This window comes from Panulirus ornatus, chromosome 56 (assembly GCF_036320965.1).
Source record: "Panulirus ornatus isolate Po-2019 chromosome 56, ASM3632096v1, whole genome shotgun sequence".
Classification (NCBI taxonomy): domain Eukaryota; kingdom Metazoa; phylum Arthropoda; class Malacostraca; order Decapoda; family Palinuridae; genus Panulirus; species Panulirus ornatus.
Genome location: NC_092279.1, coordinates 13824673 through 13849271, shown reverse-complemented (window position 1 = coordinate 13849271; position 24599 = coordinate 13824673). Strand labels below are relative to the sequence as shown.

The 24599-nt window shown below is 36.9% G+C and overlaps 1 protein-coding gene across 2 annotated transcripts; it reads left to right on the top strand.

Annotated features, from left to right (window-relative positions):
• The first annotated feature begins 83 nt into the window (after nucleotides 1-83).
• Rbsn-5 (Rabenosyn-5) lies at nucleotides 84-24292 on the top strand. 2 transcript variants are annotated; one of them, XM_071693864.1, is made up of 11 exons: nucleotides 84-233; nucleotides 6222-6405; nucleotides 10261-10401; nucleotides 12162-12302; nucleotides 12604-12765; nucleotides 13189-13400; nucleotides 15292-15431; nucleotides 17075-17365; nucleotides 18686-18872; nucleotides 19100-19212; nucleotides 19420-24292. In XM_071693864.1, exons 2-11 carry the CDS (start codon nucleotides 6246-6248, stop codon nucleotides 19514-19516), a joined length of 1644 nt encoding a protein of 547 aa, XP_071549965.1. In that variant the 5' UTR covers nucleotides 84-233; nucleotides 6222-6245; the 3' UTR covers nucleotides 19517-24292. The 2 variants fall into 2 exon arrangements, with proteins under 2 accessions (XP_071549965.1, XP_071549966.1); XM_071693865.1 differs by lacking the exon at nucleotides 84-233 and adding an exon at nucleotides 366-493 and having other exon boundaries at nucleotides 19420-19665.
• Nucleotides 24293-24599: the final 307 nt, after the last annotated feature.

The window sequence follows — 24599 nt, the reverse complement described above, 5'->3', positions numbered from 1 at the left end:
TTGCTTCTTTAGAATGTCTGTGTTATTGTTAAACATAAATTCGCATAAGTCTTGCAATAAAGAATTAAGCCTGCATTCCCAGCACATCAGCTGATAGTTCCGCCCGTCTGTACGGGCTGTCAAATCTAGGTGACCTGTGCATTTCATGTTTTTCGTGTTCCCCGTCGCTAGAGACGAGTTTCTGAGTCGTGGTTGCATCTGATGAGATTAAAGCTAACCCAGCTGCATTCCAGGTATTGGGGAGAAGCTTCATACGCCTTAAAGTAGTGGTGGAAGGAGAGGTTGTAATTGTCACTATTGTGTTGTAGGCAAAAGGCTAAGTAGTGGGAGGGACCAAGACAATAGGGGCCGAACTGTGTCGTTTTTTTGTTGTTGTTGTTGCTCCACCATGGAGTTGTGATCTGTTCTCAGTAGATTAGGGATTGAGTGTCCATACTTAAAGATAAACCTCGTGGATTTTGGAGAGAATTCTCGAGGGGATAATAGAGTACAGGTATTAAATATATTTTTTTTTGTGGTGGGATGAATAATTTTATAAACCTCGTGGATTTTGGAGAGAATTCTCGAGGGGATAATAGAGTACAGGTATTAAATATATTTTTTTTTGTGGTGGGATGAATAATTTTGTCATGTTAACTGTTACTGAGTAGCCTTACGTTTCATACCTGGCTTTATTCACCATTTAAGCTGGATTTGTGCGGTTTGAATAGGACTGGGGGGTTTTAAGAGGTGATGTTAAGAGAATTTATAGTACTGAGAAGAGACATGCATGGTTGAACTTCATGTTCTATACACATTGTCTTCATGTAATGAGCTATTTGCATAATTAGGTTTATTGCCTGTAATGATAGGTAAAGGTTCCTTATCAGGTTGGCATATCTGTTAAGATGGTGATGATAAACTTATACATTGTATATCAATGCATCACCAAAAAATTTCTTGTACAGCATTCATAGATTTAGGGACCAGATCTTGGTTGCACAGGCATGGATTATAAAACAGACACAGTACATGGCAAATCTTAATATTTGATGCAGGTGTAGGTTCAGAACTTACTGTTGGAGTCTCCCGTAACTGTTATACTCTCTCAAGTGCACAGAAATATGTGGAGAATATAGGTACTTTTTGTGTAGACTTTTAAGGTTTCAGCATCTTTCCATTGTATTGGTATTACTACTCATAAATATTTTTAGTTTGCTTCACAATGTTTTTACTTTAGGTTTGCCACCACAATGGCAATATCAAAATTGGACAAACTAGTTGTGGGGAAAAGGGATATAATGTTTGAGTTTTCACTGAAAACATTGAGTAAGTCCAGCAGTTGCTTTATGAGAGTAGCCATACTTAATTGCAAAGAAAATACAGGTGAGAATAGTCAAAACAACTATTTTTGCTTAGCACTCCATCCAGGGAGCTTTTCATCCCATCCCCTGACCCCTAGCCATCCCCATTGTAACCCACAAATGGATGAAAATTCAAAAATATTGAAGAGGGAGCAGGGACACTGGCCAGCCACCTTTAGTATGGCCTCTCTCCTCTAACAAGCCCAGTGGTTTAGTAAATTTTTTGGTAAAAACTTATCATTATTTTCTTTTCCACAGAGGAATTTGTCCATTTTTTTGATAGTTTTAACTAATCATCTTTTGGGTGAGTTAAAGAAAATCACGGTTAATATGGCACAACAAAAGTTGATTATTTCTGAAATGACTATACATTATTACTGGGCACGTTCAATATGTTGCTGATTCTCTCTTGATTGAAGTAATGGAGAACATTTTCAAGAAATCCATGTTTTGCAAAAAAATGCAGTTATTATTGTAAGATCTTAAGTTGTTAGGTGACCTTTATAGTATTGTGAATCTTGTGTGGGGAAAATATTCACACCGATGATGGTGATAACAAACAGAATTAGAAATGATAATAAGAATATCAGTGACACTATTCATAACTTCTTTTGAGAGACCATTGGTAATATTTAGAGAATGTTTTGTGCTGTATTATTTTGATTTTTATTGTTGTCTTTGAAGATGGGAGAGAAAGACTTCCCACATACAGTATCTCCTGCACAGTGTAAAAGGGAACTAAGAGTGGCAGGTGCAAAGGGAATGGAAAGCCTTCTATTCTGTATCATTTATTGTTTCCCAAAAGTAAGTAAAGGGAGCCGAACAAGGATATTTGTTCAAAGGCTCATTCATTTGTTCATAATTTTGTGAAGGTAGAAAAGGCATTCAGGGGTAAAGAGTATTCTTATTATGATTATTATTATTATTATTATTATTATTATTATTATTATTATTATTTTTATTATTTTTTATTATACTTTGTCGCTGTCTCCCGCGTTTGCGAGGTAGCGCAAGGAAACAGACGAAAGAAATGGCCCAACCCCCCCACATACACATGTATATACATACGTCCACACACGCAAATATACATACCTACACAGCTTTCCATGGTTTACCCCAGACGCTTCACATGCCTTGATTCATTCCACTGACAGCACATCAACCCCGGTATACCACATCGCTCCAATTCACTCTATTCCTTGCCCTCCTTTCACCCTCCTGCATGTTCAGGCCCCGATCACACAAAATCTTTTTCACTCCATCTTTCCACCTCCAATTTGGTCTCCCTCTTCTCCTCGTTCCCTCCACCTCTGACACATATATCCTCTTGGTCAATCTTTCCTCACTCATTCTCTCCATGTGCCCAAACCACTTCAAAACACCCTCTTCTGCTCTCTCAACCATGCTCTTTTTATTTCCACACATCTCTCTTACCCTTACGTTACTCGATCAAACCACCTCACACCACACATTGTCCTCAAACATCTCATTTCCAGCACAATAATCCTCCTGCGCACAACTCTATCCATAGCCCACGCCTCGCAACCATACAACATTGTTGGAACCACTATTCCTTCAAACATACCCATTTTTGCTTTCCGAGATAATGTTCTCGACTTCCACACATTCTTCAAGGCCCCCAGAATTTTTGCCCCCTCCCCCACCCTATGATCCACTTCCGCTTCCATGGTTCCATCCGCTGCCAGATCCACTCCCAGATATCTAAAACACTTCACTTCCTCCAGTTTTTCTCCATTCAAACTCACCTCCCAATTGACTTGACCCTCAACCCTACTGTACCTAATAACCTTGCCCTTATTCACATTTACTCTTAACTTTCTTCTTCCACACACTTTACCAAACTCAGTTACCAGCTTCTGCAGTTTCTCACATGAATCAGCCACCAGCGCTGTATCATCAGCGAACAACAACTGACTCACTTCCCAAGCTCTCTCATCCCCAACAGACTTCATACTTGCCCCTCTTTCCAAAACTCTTGCATTTACCTCCCTAACAACCCCATCCATAAACAAATTAAACAACCATGGAGACATCACACACCCCTGCCGCAAACCCACATTCACTGAGAACCAATCACTTTCCTCTCTTCCTACACGTACACATGCCTTACATCCTCGATAAAAACTTTTCACTGCTTCTAACAACTTTCCTCCCACACCATATATTCTTAATACCTTCCACAGAGCATCTCTATCAACTCTATCATATGCCTTCTCCAGATCCATAAATGCTACATACAAATCCATTTGCTTTTCTAAGTATTTCTCACATACATTCTTCAAAGCAAACACCTGATCCACACATCCTCTACCACTTCTGAAACCACACTGCTCTTCCCCAATCTGATGCTCTGTACATGCCTTCACCCTCTCAATCAAAACCCTCCCATATTATTATTATTATTATTATTATTATTATTATTATTATTATTATTATTATTATTCCATGCAAGGCATGGTCTATAGATAGGGTTGTAATGTGGAGGGTGGATGTGTTGGAAATTAAAAGTTTGAGGACATTGTGTGATGTGAAGTGTTTAGATTAAGTGATGAAAGGGTAAGAGAGATGTGTGGAAATAAAGAGTGTGGTTGAGAGAGCAGAAGAGGGTGTGTTGAAACGGTTTGGACATGTGGAGAGAATTAGTGAGGAAAAGTTGAAAAAGAGGATATATGTGTCAAAGGTGGAGGGAACAAGGAGAAGCGGGAGACCAAATTGGAAGTGGAAGGATGTAGTGAAAAAGATTTTGAGTGATCAGGGCCTGAACATATAGGAGGGTGAGAATCGTGAAAGGAATTGAATGAATTGGAACGATTATTATTACGTCAGGATTTGGATGTATTCTGCGTCATAGGAGAAAAATCGCACATCATAAATCACACCACTTTACCATAATATTCACAACCCAGAATAGTGCCTTTTGTGTTTCTTTAAACCTCACAAAACCCAGATACTGGGCGGTTGTCAAAATGTGTGGGTTTTGTAGCATCTGGCGTTCACTGTATCAGTATGTTTTTTGTTTTTTTCATAATGTATTGCTTTCCAAAAGAAGGAATGGAGCAAGGAGCCAAGTAAGGATTTTTCTTCATCCAAGGCTGAGTCACCTGTTCCTGGTACTAACTTGCTCACACAGGCAATGGGGAGCATGTATGAAGAAAAATTATTAGTAGTGTGCTATTTTTCTTTTCGTACTTGTTTACCATTTTTCATCTGCCAGGGACAGATGAAGGAAAGGCTTTGTTGTTATGATTATCATTATTATTAATACTGTTATTGTTTAGAAATGTTACCACTGTTTTGTTTCCCTGTATTTTTTTTCTATTTTGTATAATCCTGCCATGTGCATAGTGAATATCGATGCATATAAATAGGAAAAGAAAATTAGTAAGCTTCAGGCTTTTTGTATAAGTACTGTACTTCTGAGTAACTTTCTCCTGTATAATTTCTCTACTCAGGTAAAGAAGTTATTCACAGAATGGCCATGATATTTTCATCATGAAAAAAAGCTTGGAAATATACTTTATTCTATGATTTTTGCTACATCCACTGAATATATATATCTTTCTTTTCTTTCAAACTATTCGCCATTTCCCGCATTAGCAAGGTAGCGTTAAGAACAGAGGACTGGGCCTCTGAGGGAATATCCTCACCTGGCCCCCTTCTCTGTTCCTTCTCTTGGAAAGTTAAAAAAAAAAACAAGAGGGGAGGATTTCCAGCCCCCCGCTCCCTCCCCTTTTAGTTGCCTTCTACGACACGCAGGGAATACGTGGGAAATATTCTTTCTCCCCTATCCCCATATATATATATATATATATATATATATATATATATATATATATATATATATATATATTTATATTTATATATATATATATATCCCCCTGGGGATAGGGGAGAAAGAATACTTCCCACGTATTCCCTGCGTGTCGTAGAAGGCGACTAAAAGGGAAGGGAGCGGGGGGCTGGAAATCCTCCCCTCTCGTTTTTTTTTAATTTTCCAAAAGAAGGAACAGAGAAGGGGGCCAGGTGAGGATATTCCCTCAAAGGCCCAGTCCTCTGTTCTTAACGCTACCTCGCTATCGCGGGAAATGGCGAATAGTATGAAAAAAATATATATATATATATATATATATATATATATATATATATATATATATATATATATATATATATATATATTCAGCAGGGGGCTGGAAATCATCCCCTCTGTTTTTTTTTTTAATTTTCCAAAAGAAGGAACAGAGAAGGAGCCAGGTGAGGATAAACCCTCAAAGGCTCAGTCCTCTGTTCTTAACACTACCTCGCTAACGCAGGAATGGTGAATAGTATGAAAGATATATATATGTATATATATATATATATATATATATATATATATATATATATATATATATATATATATATATATATTTTTTTTTTTTTTTTCATACTATTCGCCATTTCCCGCGTTTGCGAGGTAGCGTTAAGAACAGAGGACTGGGCCTTAGAGGGAGAATCCTCACCTGGCCCCCTTCTCTGTTCCTTCTTTTGGAAAATTAAAAAAAAAAAAAAAAAAAAATGAGAGGGGAGGATTTCCAGCCACCCGCTCCCTCCCCTTTTAGTCGCCTTCTACGACACGCAGGGAATACGTGGGAAGTATTCTTTCTCCCCTATATATATATATATACTTTGATATTAGATTAATTTTTCTTAGGTTAGTAGAATAGCGAGTTTGCTTCAGGTAATTGGAGATCCCTGCTCTTTAGTGGTCTTCTAGTCAGTGTTTTGTAGATATGTATGCAGCATAGGTGTTTCTTCCATCCCTTTCTTTTATTTCATTCATCATAAATATTTACTCCCAACCTTTTCTTCTTTTGAAAGGATTCCAATTTTGAGTGAGTTGTAATGAGTGGAGCCAATGGTGGGCCAGGAGCTGATGGGGAGGTGCTGGAGGGTTTTTTGTGCCCACTCTGCTATTTAGATTTAACTTCCGTCACACAACTCCAGGTTCATTTTGAACGGGAGCATGGATCTGAAGATAAAGCTCTTGTCCAGGCACTCAAAGGTATATATCATTTACAAGTTAAGTTTTTAAGCCTTGGTAAGTTATTAATACGTCCTCCTGCTGTGTACAGTGAAGGTAGGAAAAAGTTAGTCCTAAATAACTTATTTTCTATAGTTTGTGGATTCTGATGTTAGTAATTCTTTCAGCCACTGGAGCTAATGTAGGTTTAAATTTTTTATCAGGCTAAATTAAAAGAATTTCATTTCATATGATGAAACATGACTGGTATGGTTTAGATGGTAGACAGTCAATGACCAGGGAGGTATATTACTACTACCTACCCCTCCTGGGTATTAGGAGAGTTACTGACAGCTGTGTAGTGAGCCAGCACTTCAGTGGTTGTCAGGTTGCACTCCTCTGACCCAGGTAGTTGTCTTTTCTTTCTGCCTCACCCACACATGGAATACAGGCATTTTGTCCACAAATACTATCTCTCCATGCTATAGATAAAAGTTGACAGCATTAAACAAACACAGCTCATTCTTCATACCTCTAGATTTTCTTGCAATGAGTGCTATGTGCTACCCCTACCATTTGGCAAAATGGTAGGGGCAATAGATAGAAGTAGTAGGTAAGAACAATTAGACAGGAGCATTAGATAGGAGCATTTCTTAGAGACATTACGTAGGAGTTTCTGCAAACACTGCACAAGGGTTACCCTCTGCCAATTGTCTGTTAAGGTGAGGGACTAAAGGCCAAGAAGCGATACTGGAGTTCTTTAGTTGTAGAGACTATTGCTGTGGCCAACCCCTTGAGGGAGTTCCAGGTGGGAACAGGCATCAGATATATAGATAGGTATATATTTTTGCAGGGAAAAAATGCAATTGAGTGGGAGATGTATAAAAGAAAGAGACAGGAGGTCAAGAGAAAGGTGCAAGAGGTGAAAAAAAGGGCAAATGAGAGTTGGGGTGAGAGAGTATCATTAAATTTTAGGGAGAATAAAAAGATGTTCTGGAAGGAGGTAAATAAAGTGCGTAAGACAAGGGAGCAAATGGGAACTTCAGTGAAGGGCGCAAATGGGGAGGTGATAACAAGTAGTGGTGATGTGAGAAGGAGATGGAGTGAGTATTTTGAAGGTTTGTTGAATGTGTTTGATGATAGAGTGGCAGATATAGGGTGTTTTGGTCGAGGTGGTGTGCAAAGTGAGAGGGTTAGGGAAAATGATTTGGTAAACAGAGAAGAGGTAGTGAAAGCTTTGCGGAAGATGAAAGCTGGCAAGGCAGCAGGTTTGGATGGTATTGCAGTGGAATTTATTAAAAAAGGGGGTGACTGTATTGTTGACTGGTTGGTAAGGTTATTTAATGTATGTATGACTCATGGTGAGGTGCCTGAGGATTGGCGGAATGCGTGCATAGTGCCATTGTACAAAGGCAAAGGGGATAAGAGTGAGTGCTCAAATTACAGAGGTATAAGTTTGTTGAGTATTCCTGGTAAATTATATGGGAGGGTATTGATTGAGAGGGTGAAGGCATGTACAGAGCATGAGATTGGGGAAGAGCAGTGTGGTTTCAGAAGTGGTAGAGGATGTGTGGATCAGGTGTTTGCTTTGAAGAATGTATGTGAGAAATACTTAGAAAAGCAAATGGATTTGTATGTAGCATTTATGGATCTGGAGAAGGCATATGATAGTTGATAGAGATGCTCTGTGGAAGGTATTAAGAATATATGGTGTGGGAGGCAAGTTGTTAGAAGCAGTGAAAAGTTTTTATCGAGGATGTAAGGCATGTGTACGTGTAGGAAGAGAGGAAAGTGATTGGTTCTCAGTGAATGTAGGTTTGCGGCAGGGCTGTGTGATGTCTCCATGGTTGTTTAATTTGTTTATGGATGGGGTTGTTAGGGAGGTAAATGCAAGAGTTTTGGAAAGAGGGGCAAGTATGAAGTCTGTTGGGGATGAGAGAGCTTGGGAAGTGAGTCAGTTGTTGTTCGCTGATGATACAGCGCTGGTGGCTGATTCATGTGAGAAACTGCAGAAGCTGGTGAATGAGTTTGGTAAAGTGTGTGGAAGAAGAAAGTTAAGAGTAAATGTGAATAAGAGCAAGGTTATTAGGTACAGTAGGGTTGAGGGTCAAGTCAATTGGGAGGTGAGTTTGAATGGAGAAAAACTGGAGGAAGTGAAGTGTTTTAGATATCTGGGAGTGGATCTGGCAGCAGATGGAACCATGGAAGCGGAAGTGGATCATAGGGTGGGGGAGGGGGCAAAAATTCTGGGGGCCTTGAAGAATGTGTGGAAGTCGAGAACATTATCTCGGAAAGCAAAAATGGGTATGTTTGAAGGAATAGTGGTTCCAACAATGTTGTATGGTTGCGAGGCGTGGGCTATGGATAGAGTTGTGCGCAGGAGGATGGATGTGCTGGAAATGAGTTGTTTGAGGACAATGTGTGGTGTGAGGTGGTTTGATCGAGTGAGTAATGTAAGGGTAAGAGAGATGTGTGGAAATAAAAAGAGCGTGGTTGAGAGAGCAGAAGAGGGTGTTTTGAAGTGGTTTGGGCACATGGAGAGAATGAGTGAGGAAAGATTGACCAAGAGGATATATGTGTCGGAGGTGTAGGGAACGAGGAGAAGAGGGAGACCAAATTGGAGGTGGAAAGATGGAGTGAAAAAGATTTTGTGTGATCGGGGCCTGAACATGCAGGAGGGTGAAAGGAGGGCAAGGAATAGAATGAATTGGAGCGATGTGGTATACCGGGGTTGACGTGCTGTCAGTGGATTGAATCAAGGCATGTGAAGCATCTGGGGTAAACCATGGAAAGCTGTGTAGGTATGTATATTTGCGTGTGTGGACGTATGTATTTACATGTGTATGGGGGGGGGTTGGGCCATTTCTTTCGTCTGTTTCCTTGCGCCTACCTCGCAAACGCGGGAGACAGCGACAAAGTATAAAAAAAAAAAAAAGACTATTTCTATTTTTATAGATTCTTTATGCTATATGATGATAACTCTGAATAGAGTTCAATAAAGACTTACTACAAGAGGATATAATTTGATGAATATTTTTAATGTGGCATTGTTTTCCATTTACTTTTGAAAATACTTTGCATTTGGATTTCTGCGACATTTACTTGCATGCATCATACTCATATGCTGTATAGCTTAAAAACTGATAAAAACATTAAATATGGTTCTACAATGATAGCTTTGCTGTAATAAAGAAGTATTTTCTGTGTGCTGTATTCATTTTTGTAGTCCATTACCACATTGTTTCTGGATCTTCTGTTTATGATAAAACTTCTCTTGTCCACTGATCTTTTCTTGGTCTTATTATCTCATATTTTTCAGCCTTATTTCTTTCAGATGAAGGAATGGTCACTGGGATTGGAATTGTTGATTTTACTTATAAGTACACATAGAATTGTTTTTTGATTACCCATTTGTGCAGCACAGTACGGGGTGGAGCTTTGCAGTCTTGAGGCCCCATGTATGAGACTTTCCCCTGTATTTGAAGTCCTTTCATGTTCCTTTCTTTGCATTGTTTGAATATACAGTTTTATCAGTTAGCTTGTCTCATTCATCTGCAGATCTTTTACCATTTAAGTGCTTTTTCATGTCTCTCACTGATTGTTTCTAATATGGTTTCAGGCTTTGTGTTCTTGTTGACCTTTGAGTGCTAGTTTTGAAAAATTTTGTACTATTTGCAATGTCAGATAAAGTTGTAATTATCTCTCTTTCAGCATAGGTAAATGTATAGCCACTGTAACTTGGTTTCTTTATTTCAGCAAGAATTTCTGTTGCATTCTTTTGGATTAAGGTAGTTGTGACTTAATTATTGTAGTTTGCTACTCCTTGACAGATGGATGCATAAGTAGCAAGGGCTATTTCTCTGTAACAAGAATTAATGAAATGCATTTTTTAACCAGGTCTCCTTACCAAAGCAAAGAAAAAATTACTTAATGAAGATGAACCAGATTTTGTAGCAACGAGAGGCCGCACTCCATTTGACAATAATGGTGCAGAGTATGAACCTAATAACCCTTGGAACTGGGATCCTCCACCTTTAGGTAATCAGTTTTGATTTTATGCTATTCTCTTTACCAGTATTTTACCATTATCATTTGAAGATGGGGTGTTTCATACAAAAATGAATGTAATGATTATTTAGTGAATGGGATGTGGTATATACATGTGTATGTGGGTGGGTTGGGCCATTTCTTTCGTCTGTTTCCTTGCGCTACCTCGCTAATGCGGGAGACAGCGACAAAACAAAATAAATAAATGAAAATATAGGATGTGGTAGGATGACAATAAAAATCAATAGAATGTTATAAGGAGTGTAGTGTGGTTCTTGATAAGGAAGAAGGATTGAAATTGTAAGTTTATAACTATCAATACTTTAGGGATTCTCAGGAAACAAAAAGGATGCTTAATGCTGTCTCACATATTTTCAAGCCCTTTCTTTTCTTTCATACTATTCGCCATTTCCCATGTTAGTGAGGTAGCGTTAAGAACAGTGGACTGGGCCTTTGAGGGAATATCCTCACCTGGCCCCCTTTCTGTTCCTTCTTTTGGAAAATTAAAAAAAACAGACGGGGAGGATTTCCAGCCCCCCGCTCCCTCCCCTTTTAGTCGCCTTCTACGACACTCAGGGAATATGTGGGAAGTATTCTATTTCCCTATCCCCAGGGATAGTTTTTTTTCAAGCCCTACCATTGTCTATTTTTTCACACTCAAAAAATTTACAGTATTGAAAAAGTCTGAGAAATATAGTTTTAAATGCAGATTTTTAATTTAATCCAGTTTCTCACAGAAGGGAAATGTTAATAATTTAGCTTTGCTAGATAGCTATGCTGAGTCATTGGTGAAAGAATTATGAATGGATTGCTAAATCAATCTGACTTGGTTGAAAACAGTTTTCTAACCATATTTTCAGAATTTGAAGTCATAATGAACATTTGTAAACCAAAAATGAGATTTCATTGCCGTAGGTTTTTTAATCTGTGGTTCAAGGCTGACAATATATTTTGATTGATTTTTTTCATCCACATTTGCCATAGCCCACATTAGCAAGAAAGTGTCAAGAATTAATCACTAAGCCTCAGAAGGAAAAATCCTCACTTGGCTCACATCTCTCTTCCTTCTTTTGGAAAAGTAGAATAGGAGGGGAGGATTTCCAGCCCCCACTCCTGCCCCTCTTAGTTGCCTTCTATGACAAGCAGGGAATACGTGGGAAGTATTCTTTCTCCCTTATCCCCAGGGATAACTTTAATTGATAAGTAGAGATTTTAGTATGTGTAACTTTTTATGTGTGTATATGAAATTCAAAAGAAGGAACCTTAATGTTAATGCATTGAGAGGCTTAACTTCATAGAAGAAAGTTGTGCTGGTCTTATTATAGTTTTTATTGACCTCCATTTGTCAACTTCATTCCACATACATGAAATAAATCAGATATTTGCAATCTTATACTGTATACTGTTTGTGAACTATACTTTATACTTTTTGTGAACTAATTATTCAGATACCATTTTTCACATACAATCATGATATGATTTTTCTTTTAGGTTTTTCTTTACCATTTGAACTACATAGGTTAGGTGCACATGTCGATGTTATATGTAGCTCATTCATTCTATCGATACTCAAGCCTAAAGGATTGTGTTTTGGGAAACTATTTTTTTTCTGATGTCTGGGTTCCCTCCATCATATTCAGCTGTCTTAGTTCTGTACACAACAAAGAGAATTTAGGGTGTGTTTTTATAAGGCTGTATCTGAAAATCTCCATAAAGAAAAGTTTCCCAAGTGATATATATTTATTTAACAGGACCTTCAAGGTGTCACACAGCATTGTTCAAGAAGATAAGAAGTGCAAGGATAGATTCTTTTGTTGCAGAAACGAATAAACTACTCATTAGACTAGATAAGCTACTGAAAGACTTACCAAATGACTCTGTAAAAAGAAAAGGTCAGTTTGATACCAGTTACCTCTATGAAAATTGTATTACTCATGTAAATTTCATTATTCTCATGAACAAAGCTTAGAGGAAGTAGATGTTCATTCTGATTTTTAGGGCAGAGTAAATGTTATGTAATTGCATAATATGCAGATATCAGCTCCAGTAACTGAATGCAGATATGAACATTCTGACATCACGGTATGTGCAAGTGACACAAGCATTGCCAGAGTTCTTGATGTGTATAAAATATAATTTTCTACTGTTAGCTTTTAATGATAGCCATTTCATATTAGCGATCATGTATTACAGCCCATGAACGAAGTATTGTCATGTGGGCAGAGGATAAAGATGTTCCACTGTGTCCTTTTTGTGCACGGTCGTTCAACTTGGCTCGACGTCGTCATCACTGTCGTCTTTGTGGTGGCATCATGTGTGATGAATGTTCTCATTTTCTCACCTTTGATTATGCAAGTAAGTGTGTGCTTCATGTTTATGAAATCATTTAGCAAATGCACTTTACCCTGCTTCCTACCAAATGTGAATTTAATTCTTTGGATGAGAAGGTTTAAACTTATCAGAGCTCATGGCTTAACCTTCACCATGTTGATAAGTACCACACCAAGTACATCCTGATTTCTGTATTCATTTATTTGTCAGATTATATTCCAAGTTTCAAACATTACCTCTTATTTAGTTAGTATTATGCTTTAGTACCATTTTCTTTTCTAGTAAAGTGGTACATAGATAAGAGTTCCTAATTAGTGAGTTTTCTCTGAAGCAACAATGTAATCCATCATTTATAATGCTTCTTCATGTAATTGTTGCCAAACATCTATTTTGTATCTTAACATGTCATTTCTTAATGCATGTTTGTTTGTTTTTTCTTTTTTTCAGAAAAGCTAGTGAGTCCAGTTCATCAAGGCAGCTTGGATCAAATGTCAGCATTGACAGTCAGCAGTGGGGCAGGTTCAGGAGTGACTTCCATACTTGCAGGCATCTCTAGTCTCCGTCGCTCTGGGTCACAGGGCTCCCTCAATTCACTTCTCTCTGTGATGGATTCAGTGACAGCTGAACAACATTTTAGGACATGCATACATTGCATGGTGGTAAGCTGTTTTCCTTTAGTATTAGTACTATTGTGTTGCTTATGTAGCATGGGAGACTCAAGAATCACTTATTCCATTGATGTTGTCACTTTTGGTAGGAGTCATAGCATGCACTGTAACATAACCTTGGTCATAGCTTGAAAAGTTTAAATCAAAGATTGGTAGGGTATCTGAAAACCAAAAACCTGCTTAATTAAACAATGTACATAAGATATGAGCATTCAAAATTCCTGCTGTTATGTTTATTGTGTGCTGCATTCACCAATTCTTGACCCATGGGTCAAGTGTCAGCCTTCATAGAGTGTTTGCTCTTGCCATGTGTGCTCTGTACTCTTCTTATAACACTGATTGTATTTGCCCTCAGAGTGCCACAAATGTAGAACAGATTGCACTGAGTGTAACAGTGCTAAAAGGAATGGTAGGTGTTAAGTACAAAAGAAAAGGTGGAAATTGTATGAAAACTGGATTTAAAGACAGTCACTGAAAAAAAGTGAATGACCAGTATGGTTTAGGAACTGTCTGTGTATGATTAACAGAATCATTACAAGAAAATACTGAAATTTTGTGCTGGTAGCAAGTCACAGGAATTCTTGTTATGAGATTTATTTATCCTTAACTTAAAAAGCTATGAATTGATGGCTTGCTGGAGATGGTGATCTAGAGGTGATGACAGGGATGTAGGTAATTTTTTAGAAAAATAGAGGAAGATACTTTTGGTAGAATTGGAATTGCCATGTAGCATGGACACCTGTGATGTTTTGGTTCAGAATGTTCAACTTATAATTGATGAAAGATATGGGAAATTTCATTTTTATATCATCTTTGGATATTTTTCCTTTTATAAAGATTTTCCCTCCCTTTTTTTCATCTCCTTGGATGAAATTAGTGCTTTATATCCTTCCATGGAAAGCTGTGTAGGTATGTATATTTGCGTGTGTGGACGTATGTATATACATGTGTATGGGGTGGGGTTGGGCCATTTCTTTCGTCTGTTTCCTTGCGCTACCTCGCAAATGCGGGAGACAGCGACAAAGTATAATAAAAAAAAAAAAAAAAAAATAATATCCTTCCTTTGATATCTTGAGCTCTTTGAAATACTTCTTCCATCGATTTCTTACCTTATGTGATTTTGTCAGATATTTTTGTCTTGCATATCTTATTCTGTTATTTCTACCACTTTCTCCTTTCTAACTTCCAGTAAAAATTCTTATTTTACTAAATCTCCTTCCAAATTGTTTTTTCATTCCTTATCATCCCATATCACCAAAATACTCATGTATGTATACAGTAATTGAAAGCTTGTATGACAGTGTCTTTAGGTGAGATAACATAAATGCTTGAGACCAAAGTAGAGCTTCTCATTAATTCATGTATGTGACTAGGGTGAAAAAAAAAAAACTTTTATGAACCTTATTGTTAGCCACCAAAATATGTAACATCCATTTGTCAGAATGCATTTCAAAATTAGCCTGGCATTTGTAGGCCTCATTTTAGTTTCTTTTTCTTTGACCTTTACTATATCTTTGAATTTAAGGGGCACATTTGTTTCTCAATTTTGATATCCCTTACTTTTACCTTTATGTTTTCTTACTTCCTCCTTGCTACTTTTTCCTCTGTGTATACATGCTAAGATAGCCCTAATTCTTGTTTTACATAGTTGTATATGTTAAGCATGTGACAGTTGTCAGTTTAAAAGTTAAACCAGTATGTAGAAATGCAAACCGTTGCTGGCTGTCAATGCAAGTTGTGTTGTAATGACTTTAATTGTCATATCGAATTAATTTAGACCTGATTACACTTATGGTGACTTATTGAATTTTACTCCTCTGTCTCCTAAGATTGGGTTTAACTCTACTCTTTCTTATGTATGATTCTGTCCTTTACTCATCAGCGTCTCCAAGCAAGAGATAACCAAGTAGAGCAACGCACGTCCAAAACTACTCTGTCATTGTATTATGAAAAACTGATGGAATACAGATCCCAGATTGAGAGCCTTATACCACAGTATATACGTATGGCAGAGTCTTTACGGTAAGAATCTGTACAAGTAATAATTTAATCTCTGCACTTAAGTCTGTATTGCTTCTGTTATTGCCCAAAATTGAAATAGATAATGTTTCTTGAAAATACATAATTCAGATCATGAACCGTTTACACTCACATGTTAAGACTTCAGTACTAGTTTTCGTTTAGTTACTGTATTGTGGTGTGTGCGGCTTGAGATTTATGGTAGAAAATGTATATTTCCAAAATTTCATTTCATTTGGAAGCATTAGTGTGGAAGAATTTTAATAAAGGTGAATCTTACTATCAGATATCCCTGGGGATAGGGGAGAAAGAATACTTCCCACGTATTCCCTGCGTGTCATAGAAGGCGACTAAAAGGGGAGGGAGTGGGGGGGGCTGGAAATCCTCCCCTCTTGTTTTTTTTTAATTTTCGAAAAGAAGGAACAGAGAAGGGGGCCAGGTGAGGATATTCCCTTAGAGGCCCAGTCCTCTGTTCTTAACGCTACCTTACTAATGCGGAAAATGGTGAATAGTTTGAAAGAAAAAGAATCTTACTATTAGATATCCATTAGGAAATAAGTGAGAAAATACATATGAAATGAGAAAGTTTATTAGAATGCTGAAATTAAAAGTAAGAGACTTTTCAAAGCAGAATGTTAAGGTTAGGATAACTTTAAATTGATGTAGGAAGTGGAATGTTTCATTGACAACTATCAAATGTTCTTGAAGAATATGATATTAAAGAGAATATTGAAGAATGGTATAGGTGGAAGTATAATTAGTATCATTGTTCCAAGTAATGAAAGAAGACAATGAAAATTGCAGTGTATGACCACTGATTTTGCATACTATGGAGTTTGCACCAGAGTTTCAGTTACTGGTGTAAGATTGAGAGTGAGTGTGCAGGTTAGGATTTGTAACATAAATGTATTTGGTTGCAAGGAATCTTTGTTTAGTAGGAAATGCTTCAAATTATAGTTATTCAGTTTTTGGACATAAGGTAGTTCATCAGCATGCTTGGGTAACCCATGGAGTCACTGTTGCTTAATGAAAAGTAACTGATAGCAATTGTTTGTTAGGTAATACAAAAAATACCTGCCTTCTTTTCTTGGGTGTAGAAATACTTATTGACATATTTGGTTTGCATGTGGACATTGGTATTCATGGATAGTTATGCATCATGCATGGAAAAAGATTTGGTGTTGGAAGTGAGGCAGTTGTTCATTCATTGGATTTTACTTGGCATTACACTAGTAAAGGATATTGAATCAGTGCTTAGTGAGTAGAGAATAAAGGATAACATGGAAAGTTTCTCAAGTGGAACCTTGGAATGAAAGGAATCAAAAAGAGAACTGTAGAAGATTAGATAGGACTGATTATAATAATAAAGAATGAAAGAGCATGTGGCCAAGAATGTACTTGTTTAGATTTATGAAGAAAATTGATAGGGAAAGAATTCCCAAGTTTGTATGTGATTATTATCAGCCAGTGAATGATATGAACTTATCACTTTTATAAAAAAAACTGTGAGACTATGATTAAAGTTTTGAAATTTGTTTTATTAGTCTCAACATTATTATAGTAAATAGCTTAATACTTTTTTCCATTTTTGCTTACAATATGGATATTCATGATCCATTTATGGTAACAGCAAAACATGATTTCAGCTGTGGAGAAACTACATATGGACTGCATGATGCAGAAGAATTGAGAGTGAAAATACTCAAGAAAGGTGATAGTCTAAATTCTATGGCTCAGCGTATTCGTAACCTTGGTTGCACCACTGGGAAGGATGTAGCAGATGCAGCTTCTAGCAGTATTCCTCCTCCAGGGCCACGACAAGAACTCTTACAACGTCGGATACACTCCACAACCACAACATTTCTCAAAGAATATATTCTTAGTCTACCTAAACTGCCAAGTCATCAGGACTTGAGGGAATTGCAAGAAAGAAGGAGGTAGTTAAATTTTTACACATTCTAATAGTAAACTAAGGTACTGTGACTTTCTTACTGCTAGTAAGACCTTTTTAGACCTATTTTCATAGCATAAAGTTTCTTAAGTAGTGAATAATAATGGTTAGGTTCACACTAACCAAAGATCAACACCAGATATTAAGAGAGAGAGAGAGAGAGAGAGAGAGAGAGAGACTTGCCACCATTTGGTGGTGCCAGACTACTCTACACCTTCTGCACCATACCTTTAACATTGATTATCCTTCAGGTGTGAAAGTTACCGCTCCAGAATGATTTGTAATGGAGTTGATAAAATAGGTAGGTATACTAAAGCCTACTGCTGCATCATATAAGAGCAAGAGATAACACAAGCTTTGTTCCAAGCAAGTTATCTTGTATTTAGGATTGACCTGGTTTTTCTAGCTTAGACATTGCTATACATTAACAGTCACTTGAGCCAGTTAGCCTCCAGTTTAAGGCTTTTCACTGTGACTCATCACACATATAGCAAACTACTGATGTGTTTGCAGAAATTAGTAACCATGCTGAGGTAGTGTAGTTTTCTCAGCCTCAGGTTACATAGCTTTATCTGAACATTTCTTAGATTTGATGAATATATTTTAGTCATGTGCACCAAAACAGCCAAAGCACCCACTCACCTTCTATCAAGGTACTCTTCTTTCAGCTTCACTTCTCTCACCTCTTGGAGCATAAGCACTATCTTTCACCTGGTTTTCAAAACCTACTTTTATTCTAACTTACAACAGTCTTGAACTTCCTCACTCTCCTTCACATGTACAACTCTTTCTTCATCAGAAATGTCATTTTCTTCTGCTCTTGTCTCCTTACAGACTCCAAACTTCACCTCCTTGAAGTCCCTAATTGTTTTTCCCCCTTCCTCTTTAACTCTGAATATGTTAGAGCTGAATATGTTAGAGAAAAAAAAAGATTTTATATGAGGTAATGATATATAGTATGGAATTAGAATATGTGATTTTTGGTAAAAAATAATGGTTTTAGATTGATGTCATACCATACTTAATGCTGTACATTTTTCAGCTGAACTATGAAATTTTAATATTTTTTGTGATACATATAAGGATTTCATTCACAGAGATAGTAAGAAAATAGATATATAATGAAAATAGGAGCAATAACTAAGACAAGATGGACTGATGGAAATGATGAGGATAATTAATACATACTGCTCTGTGGTTAAAAGTAAAAAGAAATAGGTCTTGCATGGCTATTGTGTCATTGAAAGTTAATTTTAAGAGATAATATCACTTCATTGCTTAAATGAATTCAGTTTCATTTTATCAGATTGGAAGCTGAAGCTCGACTAGCAGCAGAAAAGGAAGCGGAACGTCAGGCAGAAGCACAGGCTGCTGAAATTTTACGACGCAGAGACCGAGATTCTAAGGACTCCTCACGTTCTACACCTACACGGTCAAGCAGTATCACTCCTCCATCATTTGCCAGCCTTAAGAAAAGACAACAGACAGAGGAGGTGGGTCAGTTCCTATAAATTGATCACAGGTAGTTTTGCAGTAAAGGGTTAGCTTAGTCCTGAAGAGTGTCACATTATCTATTGGCATGCTGGCATTCATTATAGCACCACTAGTCAGTAAGTTAAAAAGTTAATTAGGTCACCTAATTTCATAATTCAGCAATCTCATCATAGTAAAACTTTTCTTTTGATTCAGTGATTCTAAATTATGACCTTACTTCCATCAGGTGGTTGTGGACACTGGCTGGGGTGCAGATTCATCGGCCCATAATGTAACAGAAACCGATGACCCAATGATCCAACAGATGAATATTATTAGGAATTATATTAGACAAGCCAAGTAAGTGCTTTTTACTCTCTCACTGATGTACTTCATAGTGAAAAAAATAAGTACTTCATAGTGAAAAAAATAACATGAACTTTAAGAACTGTGTTGTAAAGAGCAACGGAGAAGATGTCTTGGCATGTGGAGCCCAAATGTCATTGGTGTATATAAAGTTGTCCTGACTTAGTGGATTATTGATATCAAAATGTCCCTTTCTTCCAGGGAAGCAAGTCGTTATGATGATGTACCGCTGCTAGAAGCTAATCTGAGAGAGCTTCAAGAGGAATATAAGAAACAACAAAGACTAATGAGTCCATAGTAAAATCCAGGTGAATACTCTTATTACTCAAAATATTTGAACTTGACTCATATGTACTGTGTAAGAGTTTATCCAGTCAGTGCAGACTTTCTGATAAATGAGAACAAGATTTCATCTTGATAAACAGGATAATAGTCGAAAGCTCTGTCAGTTAGATTCTGAAATTTGGGGAAAGTTCTCACCCGTCAGTACATACTGTACAAAGGTCAGCTTGTCCCTCCTGTTACTTGATATCAGCTTAATTCTTAGATGTCATTATTTCTTCATTCTCATGAAAAAAATTGGCAGACTTGGAAGTTACTATACATTCAGTCTGAATTTCTGCTTATTGAATGACACTGATGAGAAGACAATATTGCTTTGCACTTTTATCAGTCTGTAGAATCAGCAAAAATTATCAAGACTTACTGAAAATGTGATGGCTCATACTAAGTGCTATGCAGTATTCCAGGAAATGGATAATTGTTGAGGCTTAGATTGAATAGTTAGTGAAACTTTTACTCAGTATTCTTTAAAAAAGGAATGAATCCATAGTCATTCAAACTTGATATTGATAGTTGTTAAGTTTAATTGGATAGCTAATGTACCCATGATGCAGTATATTAAAGAATTAATTCAGCACTGACTCACTAGGCACATTTTCATAGATCTTTTTTTTGCAGTGGGAGGAAGCTTTAATGATATCTTGAATAAAAGTTACATTGTGATTTTAACTGTATGATACTGTGCTGTACAGAGTTTTTATAATGCAGATACATACATTTCATCTCTCTCTCTCTCTTTTATTAAAGGTTGGATATACCAAAGATTAATGGAAGCCTTTGAATTTTCTCTGCAGTTTCATATCTCTGATATACCATACTACTGTACAAGTATATCAATTGTGCCTCATCTATTTCAGCATAGACTTTTATAAACTGTGACACTAGCTTTGGGTGGGGTCATATTATGCTGTGATGCTGTCTAACAGCAGTGGTAGCATATTGTGTTGTCATGTACTGGTCTTGTTCATTAAACTCCTACAATTTCTAGTGGCATATAATGCCAGTAGTTACAAATTTTTATACCATCAGATTGATTTGATTCCGAGATTTTTGCTAGTTATGGTCATGCATATCTTTAATTGCCTTACTTTTTTACATAATATTGTCCTTATCAACACAGCTCTACATTTCCTGTGGCAATTTAATGCTGACAGGCTCGGATGACAAATGTAGCAGGATATGATTCATTTGTGTAGCTCTTGCTTACTTTCTCTGCTTATTTTGTTGAAATGGTTGGACACATAAGAGAATGAGTGAGGTGAAGTTGACAATGAGGGTATATGTGTCATAAGTGGGAGGGGTAAGGAGAATGGGGAGACTGAATTGGAGATGAAAGGATGGAGTGAAAAAGGCTTTGAGTGCTTGGGGCCTGAACATGCAGGAGACTGTAAGAAGTTCATGGGAAATAATGAATTGCAGGGGGTGACATGCTGTCAGCAGATTGAACCAGGGCATATAAAGTTGTAGAGATTTCACGAATAGGATATGGGGCCTGGTTGGGAATTGTGGGATGTGGTTTTGGATCTGAGCGAATGGGACAATTTCTTCATGTATTCCTGGTGCTGCTGTGGTGACTTGGGAAATGGTGAACATGCATGTAAGTGCTTTAAGGTGAAGGTGGTTCTGTGGCAGGGTTGTGTGATGTCACTATGGCTCTTTAATTTGTTTAGGGGATGGGGTGATGAGGGAGGTGTATTCAAGGGTCTTGGAGAGAGTAGTAGGTATGCAGTCTGCTGGGTGTAGGGGGCTTGGGAGGAGTCAGCTTTTGTTTCCTGATGATACAGCACTGATGCAGATTCAAGTGAAAAATGCAGAGGCTGATGTCTGAGTTTGGTAGTGTGAAAGGAGAAAGTTGCAAATAAGTGTGGATAAAAATAAGATTTAGTAGTGAAAAGAGTGTGAGTTTGAATGGAGAAAACTTAGAGGAAGTGGAGTGTTTTAGATACTTGGGAGTGGATAGGGAAGCGATTGGAACCATGGGAGCTTGAGTGAGTCTTCGGGTGGGTCAGAGGTCTTGGACACAATGAGGAATGTATAGAAAAGGGTGTCACTGTCCTGAAGGGCAAAGATGGGTATCTTTGATGGTATAGTATTGTCAGTACTCTATGGATGTGAGGTGTGGGTCTTGGACAGAAATATTAAGGATATCATGAATATATTGGAAATGTTTGTGGACAGTATGTAGTGTAAGGAAGGTGAATTGAATTTGAAATGATAGGGTAAGAGAGAGTCGTGGTAGGAAGAAGAGTACTCATGAGAGAGCTGAAGAGGGTGTGCTGAAATTGTTTGGATGTGACTGAATGAGGCCATTTCTTTGTCTCTTTTTTGGCTCTACTTCGCTTACATGGAAAGAGGCAAACATGAATGAAGAAAAATCCAAGGAGTTGAAGGAACCTGATCTATAAGAGAGCCAAGGCAGATTCATACACATTCCATATAATCAAATCTTACTTTTTTTCTCATACTTTTTACAGTTTTCTTGTTTACATTTATTAAATATGCTGTTCTTCATATTTGGCATAGTTTTTCTGTAAAGTAACAATGAACCATGAATACAAAAGTTAAGCGAAACTTTTTCTTTCACCCTCTTTCCCTTTTTTCCATCCCTTTCCTCTCTCTCTCCCTCTTCATGCCAATTTTTATTAGACAGCTGATGAGGGGTGGGCACAGTGCTATTGTTAACTGGTGGTGTATTAGGAAGTAAAGCAGCTGTATTACTTGTGAACACTTTTTATTCCTTTTTTTGTGCATTTTTCATATGTATATATATGTATGTGTGTGTGTGTGTGTGTGTGTGTGTATATGTGTGTATGTATGTGTATGTGTGTGTGTGTATATGTATATATATATATATATGTATATTACCTTTTTTTCATAGATCTAATAATTATTTGAAACCAGCTAAATGTGGGGCATTTCTTGAAAATGTTCTGACCATTAATCTGTAGTGCTACTCATTTATCTTTCAGTAATATTTGCAAAATACTTATGATTTTCTTATTGTTTTTGTATCTTTAACAGTTATTATAAAAAAAATATTTGTTGGGCAGTATTCTGTTTAAAATGGCTGTTTCGACAGTCAGTTTTTTCATGGTGCAGTTGCTTGCACACCATTTAGGGATGTATATTACAAAACAGTAGTTTACATAACTATATCTCTCCTACTTTCTCATTACTGGAACCTTTTTTGCACAACCCCTCCCCTTTTTTAAGTTTCATTTGCAGTTGACATTGCTGTGGACTTCACCTTTCGTCAGCATCATTATACAGAACTATTGTTCCTTTGTAGATAAGTCTGTTTCAGCCTTGTGCATTCTGTGATTGAATATTTTGACAAATGGTTCATTAGTAATCATTAGAACTGTGAATATTGAAAGCTACTGCTTTGTCCACAAACTTATACTCTTACCTTTCATTACTTTAACTTAATCACCATTTTACCTATCCTTTACGATGAAATACATCACTCTTAATGCATTAATTGAAACAGGAAGTGCTTTTATGTATAAAAGTCTCATTTTTTTATTTGTTATTGTACAGCTTTACATTTCATCTCGCTTTTCAAAAACATCCATCCTGCTTACATGTGCACTGCCAATATATATTTCATTGTTAGATAACCTTCCAGATTTTTAGAAGTAGAGTACTTGCAATTATTTTGCCAAATATCCAGTGAAAGTTGTGTAGTCCAGATGTAACAACGTTGCCAATTTGTACTGTATTCCATCCTTTTATTGTTCAGTTCTGCTGATGCTGCTAGCAGCAGCTTTCCAACTACATCATTAAGAACATAAATAACTGTGTCAATAACTGATTTATGCATACAAAGTCTTTTTTCAGGTGAAGAGAGCATTTGTTGTTGGTGAAATTTTAGTTATATTTTCTTCCCAAAAACTTCTTACAAGAAGCAAGTGTTATCAAAGCCTGAATCATTCTTTTTGTTGAAAATCTTATTTGTTTCACTTTGATGCATTCTTAGAATCTGATTGCCAAAGGAGCGAAACTGGAATTGTTGATACTTTCTGTCTGTCTTTCCTCATATTTTTTCATCTCTAGGGTTCCCTGAAGGATGATCTGGAGGTGACAGTTTAGTACTGTTATTTGTGTAAATCCAGGGTGGCACCTGCTTAGATAGATAAACATTTGACTATAGCTTTATAATAATTCAAAGCTGTAGATATTTAAATGGGAAAATGTTTATTTCGGCAAACAGTCATTTCATTTATGATATTGTTATTCCATTATCTGTGGTGCTGATTAGCATAAATCCAATAATGCCATTATGCGAATGAACAAAATGTCATTCTATTTGAGTGTGCCAAAATGCAGTTGACTCGCAACAAGTATATACATGAAAATGTTTTAAGTATTTGCATTCATTGCCTCAGTACTGGTAAAATCGTTCCTAACTTGCAAATTTCCAAATTTCCAGTATAGACACAATGGGAATGATGTAATTGATAAATACTTTGATAAAATATGGTTTTTGTCCAAATCTTGGAAAACCTAGATATAATTTGACCATCCATAAGCTTATTATTTGAGGAAGATATGATTAAAGGCTTTGAATACGCATCACTGTGTCCCAGTATGTTTACCATACTATTGAGAAATCATATTTGAGCTAAATCTCTCAATTTTAGTTTCCATACACAAATACATGTTTGTATTTGAATGTTTCTCCTCAAAACATTGCAAAATTTAACAATTAATTTACAGAAGACTAAAGTACTGAGGTGTGTTATTTATTAGTTCATAGATTTTCTTTATTTTGAGCAAAGGTTGCATTGTAGTAATGCTACCCCAGAACCTCTTTTATAGGGCTCCTGCAGCTCAGAGTTCCAAACTACATGGGAGTAAGGTAAGGTGGGTCTCTTTACGAGTGAGAAGTCTTGGATGAGGCTTTACTTCTTTCCATCCACTGACAATGTTACAGCTTCATTGAAAGTGACATCTCGCTTATGGTAGTAGCACATTTTGCTATTCCAGGAACACCAAGATAAAAAAAAATCATGATTCCAATGTGTGTCAACTTATTT

What these genes read in the sequence shown, in the direction of transcription:
- Rbsn-5 (XM_071693864.1), top strand. Translation starts at nt 6,246, where the DNA reads ATGAGTGGAGCCAATGGTGGGCCAGGAGCTGATGGGGAGGTGCTGGAG. An exon ending in TCTTGTCCAGGCACTCAAAG is followed by an intron (nt 6,406 to 10,260) that starts GTATATATCATT and finishes TTTTTTAACCAG; the next exon opens with GTCTCCTTACCAAAGCAAAG. An exon ending in CGTATGGCAGAGTCTTTACG is followed by an intron (nt 15,432 to 17,074) that starts GTAAGAATCTGT and finishes ACATGATTTCAG; the next exon opens with CTGTGGAGAAACTACATATG.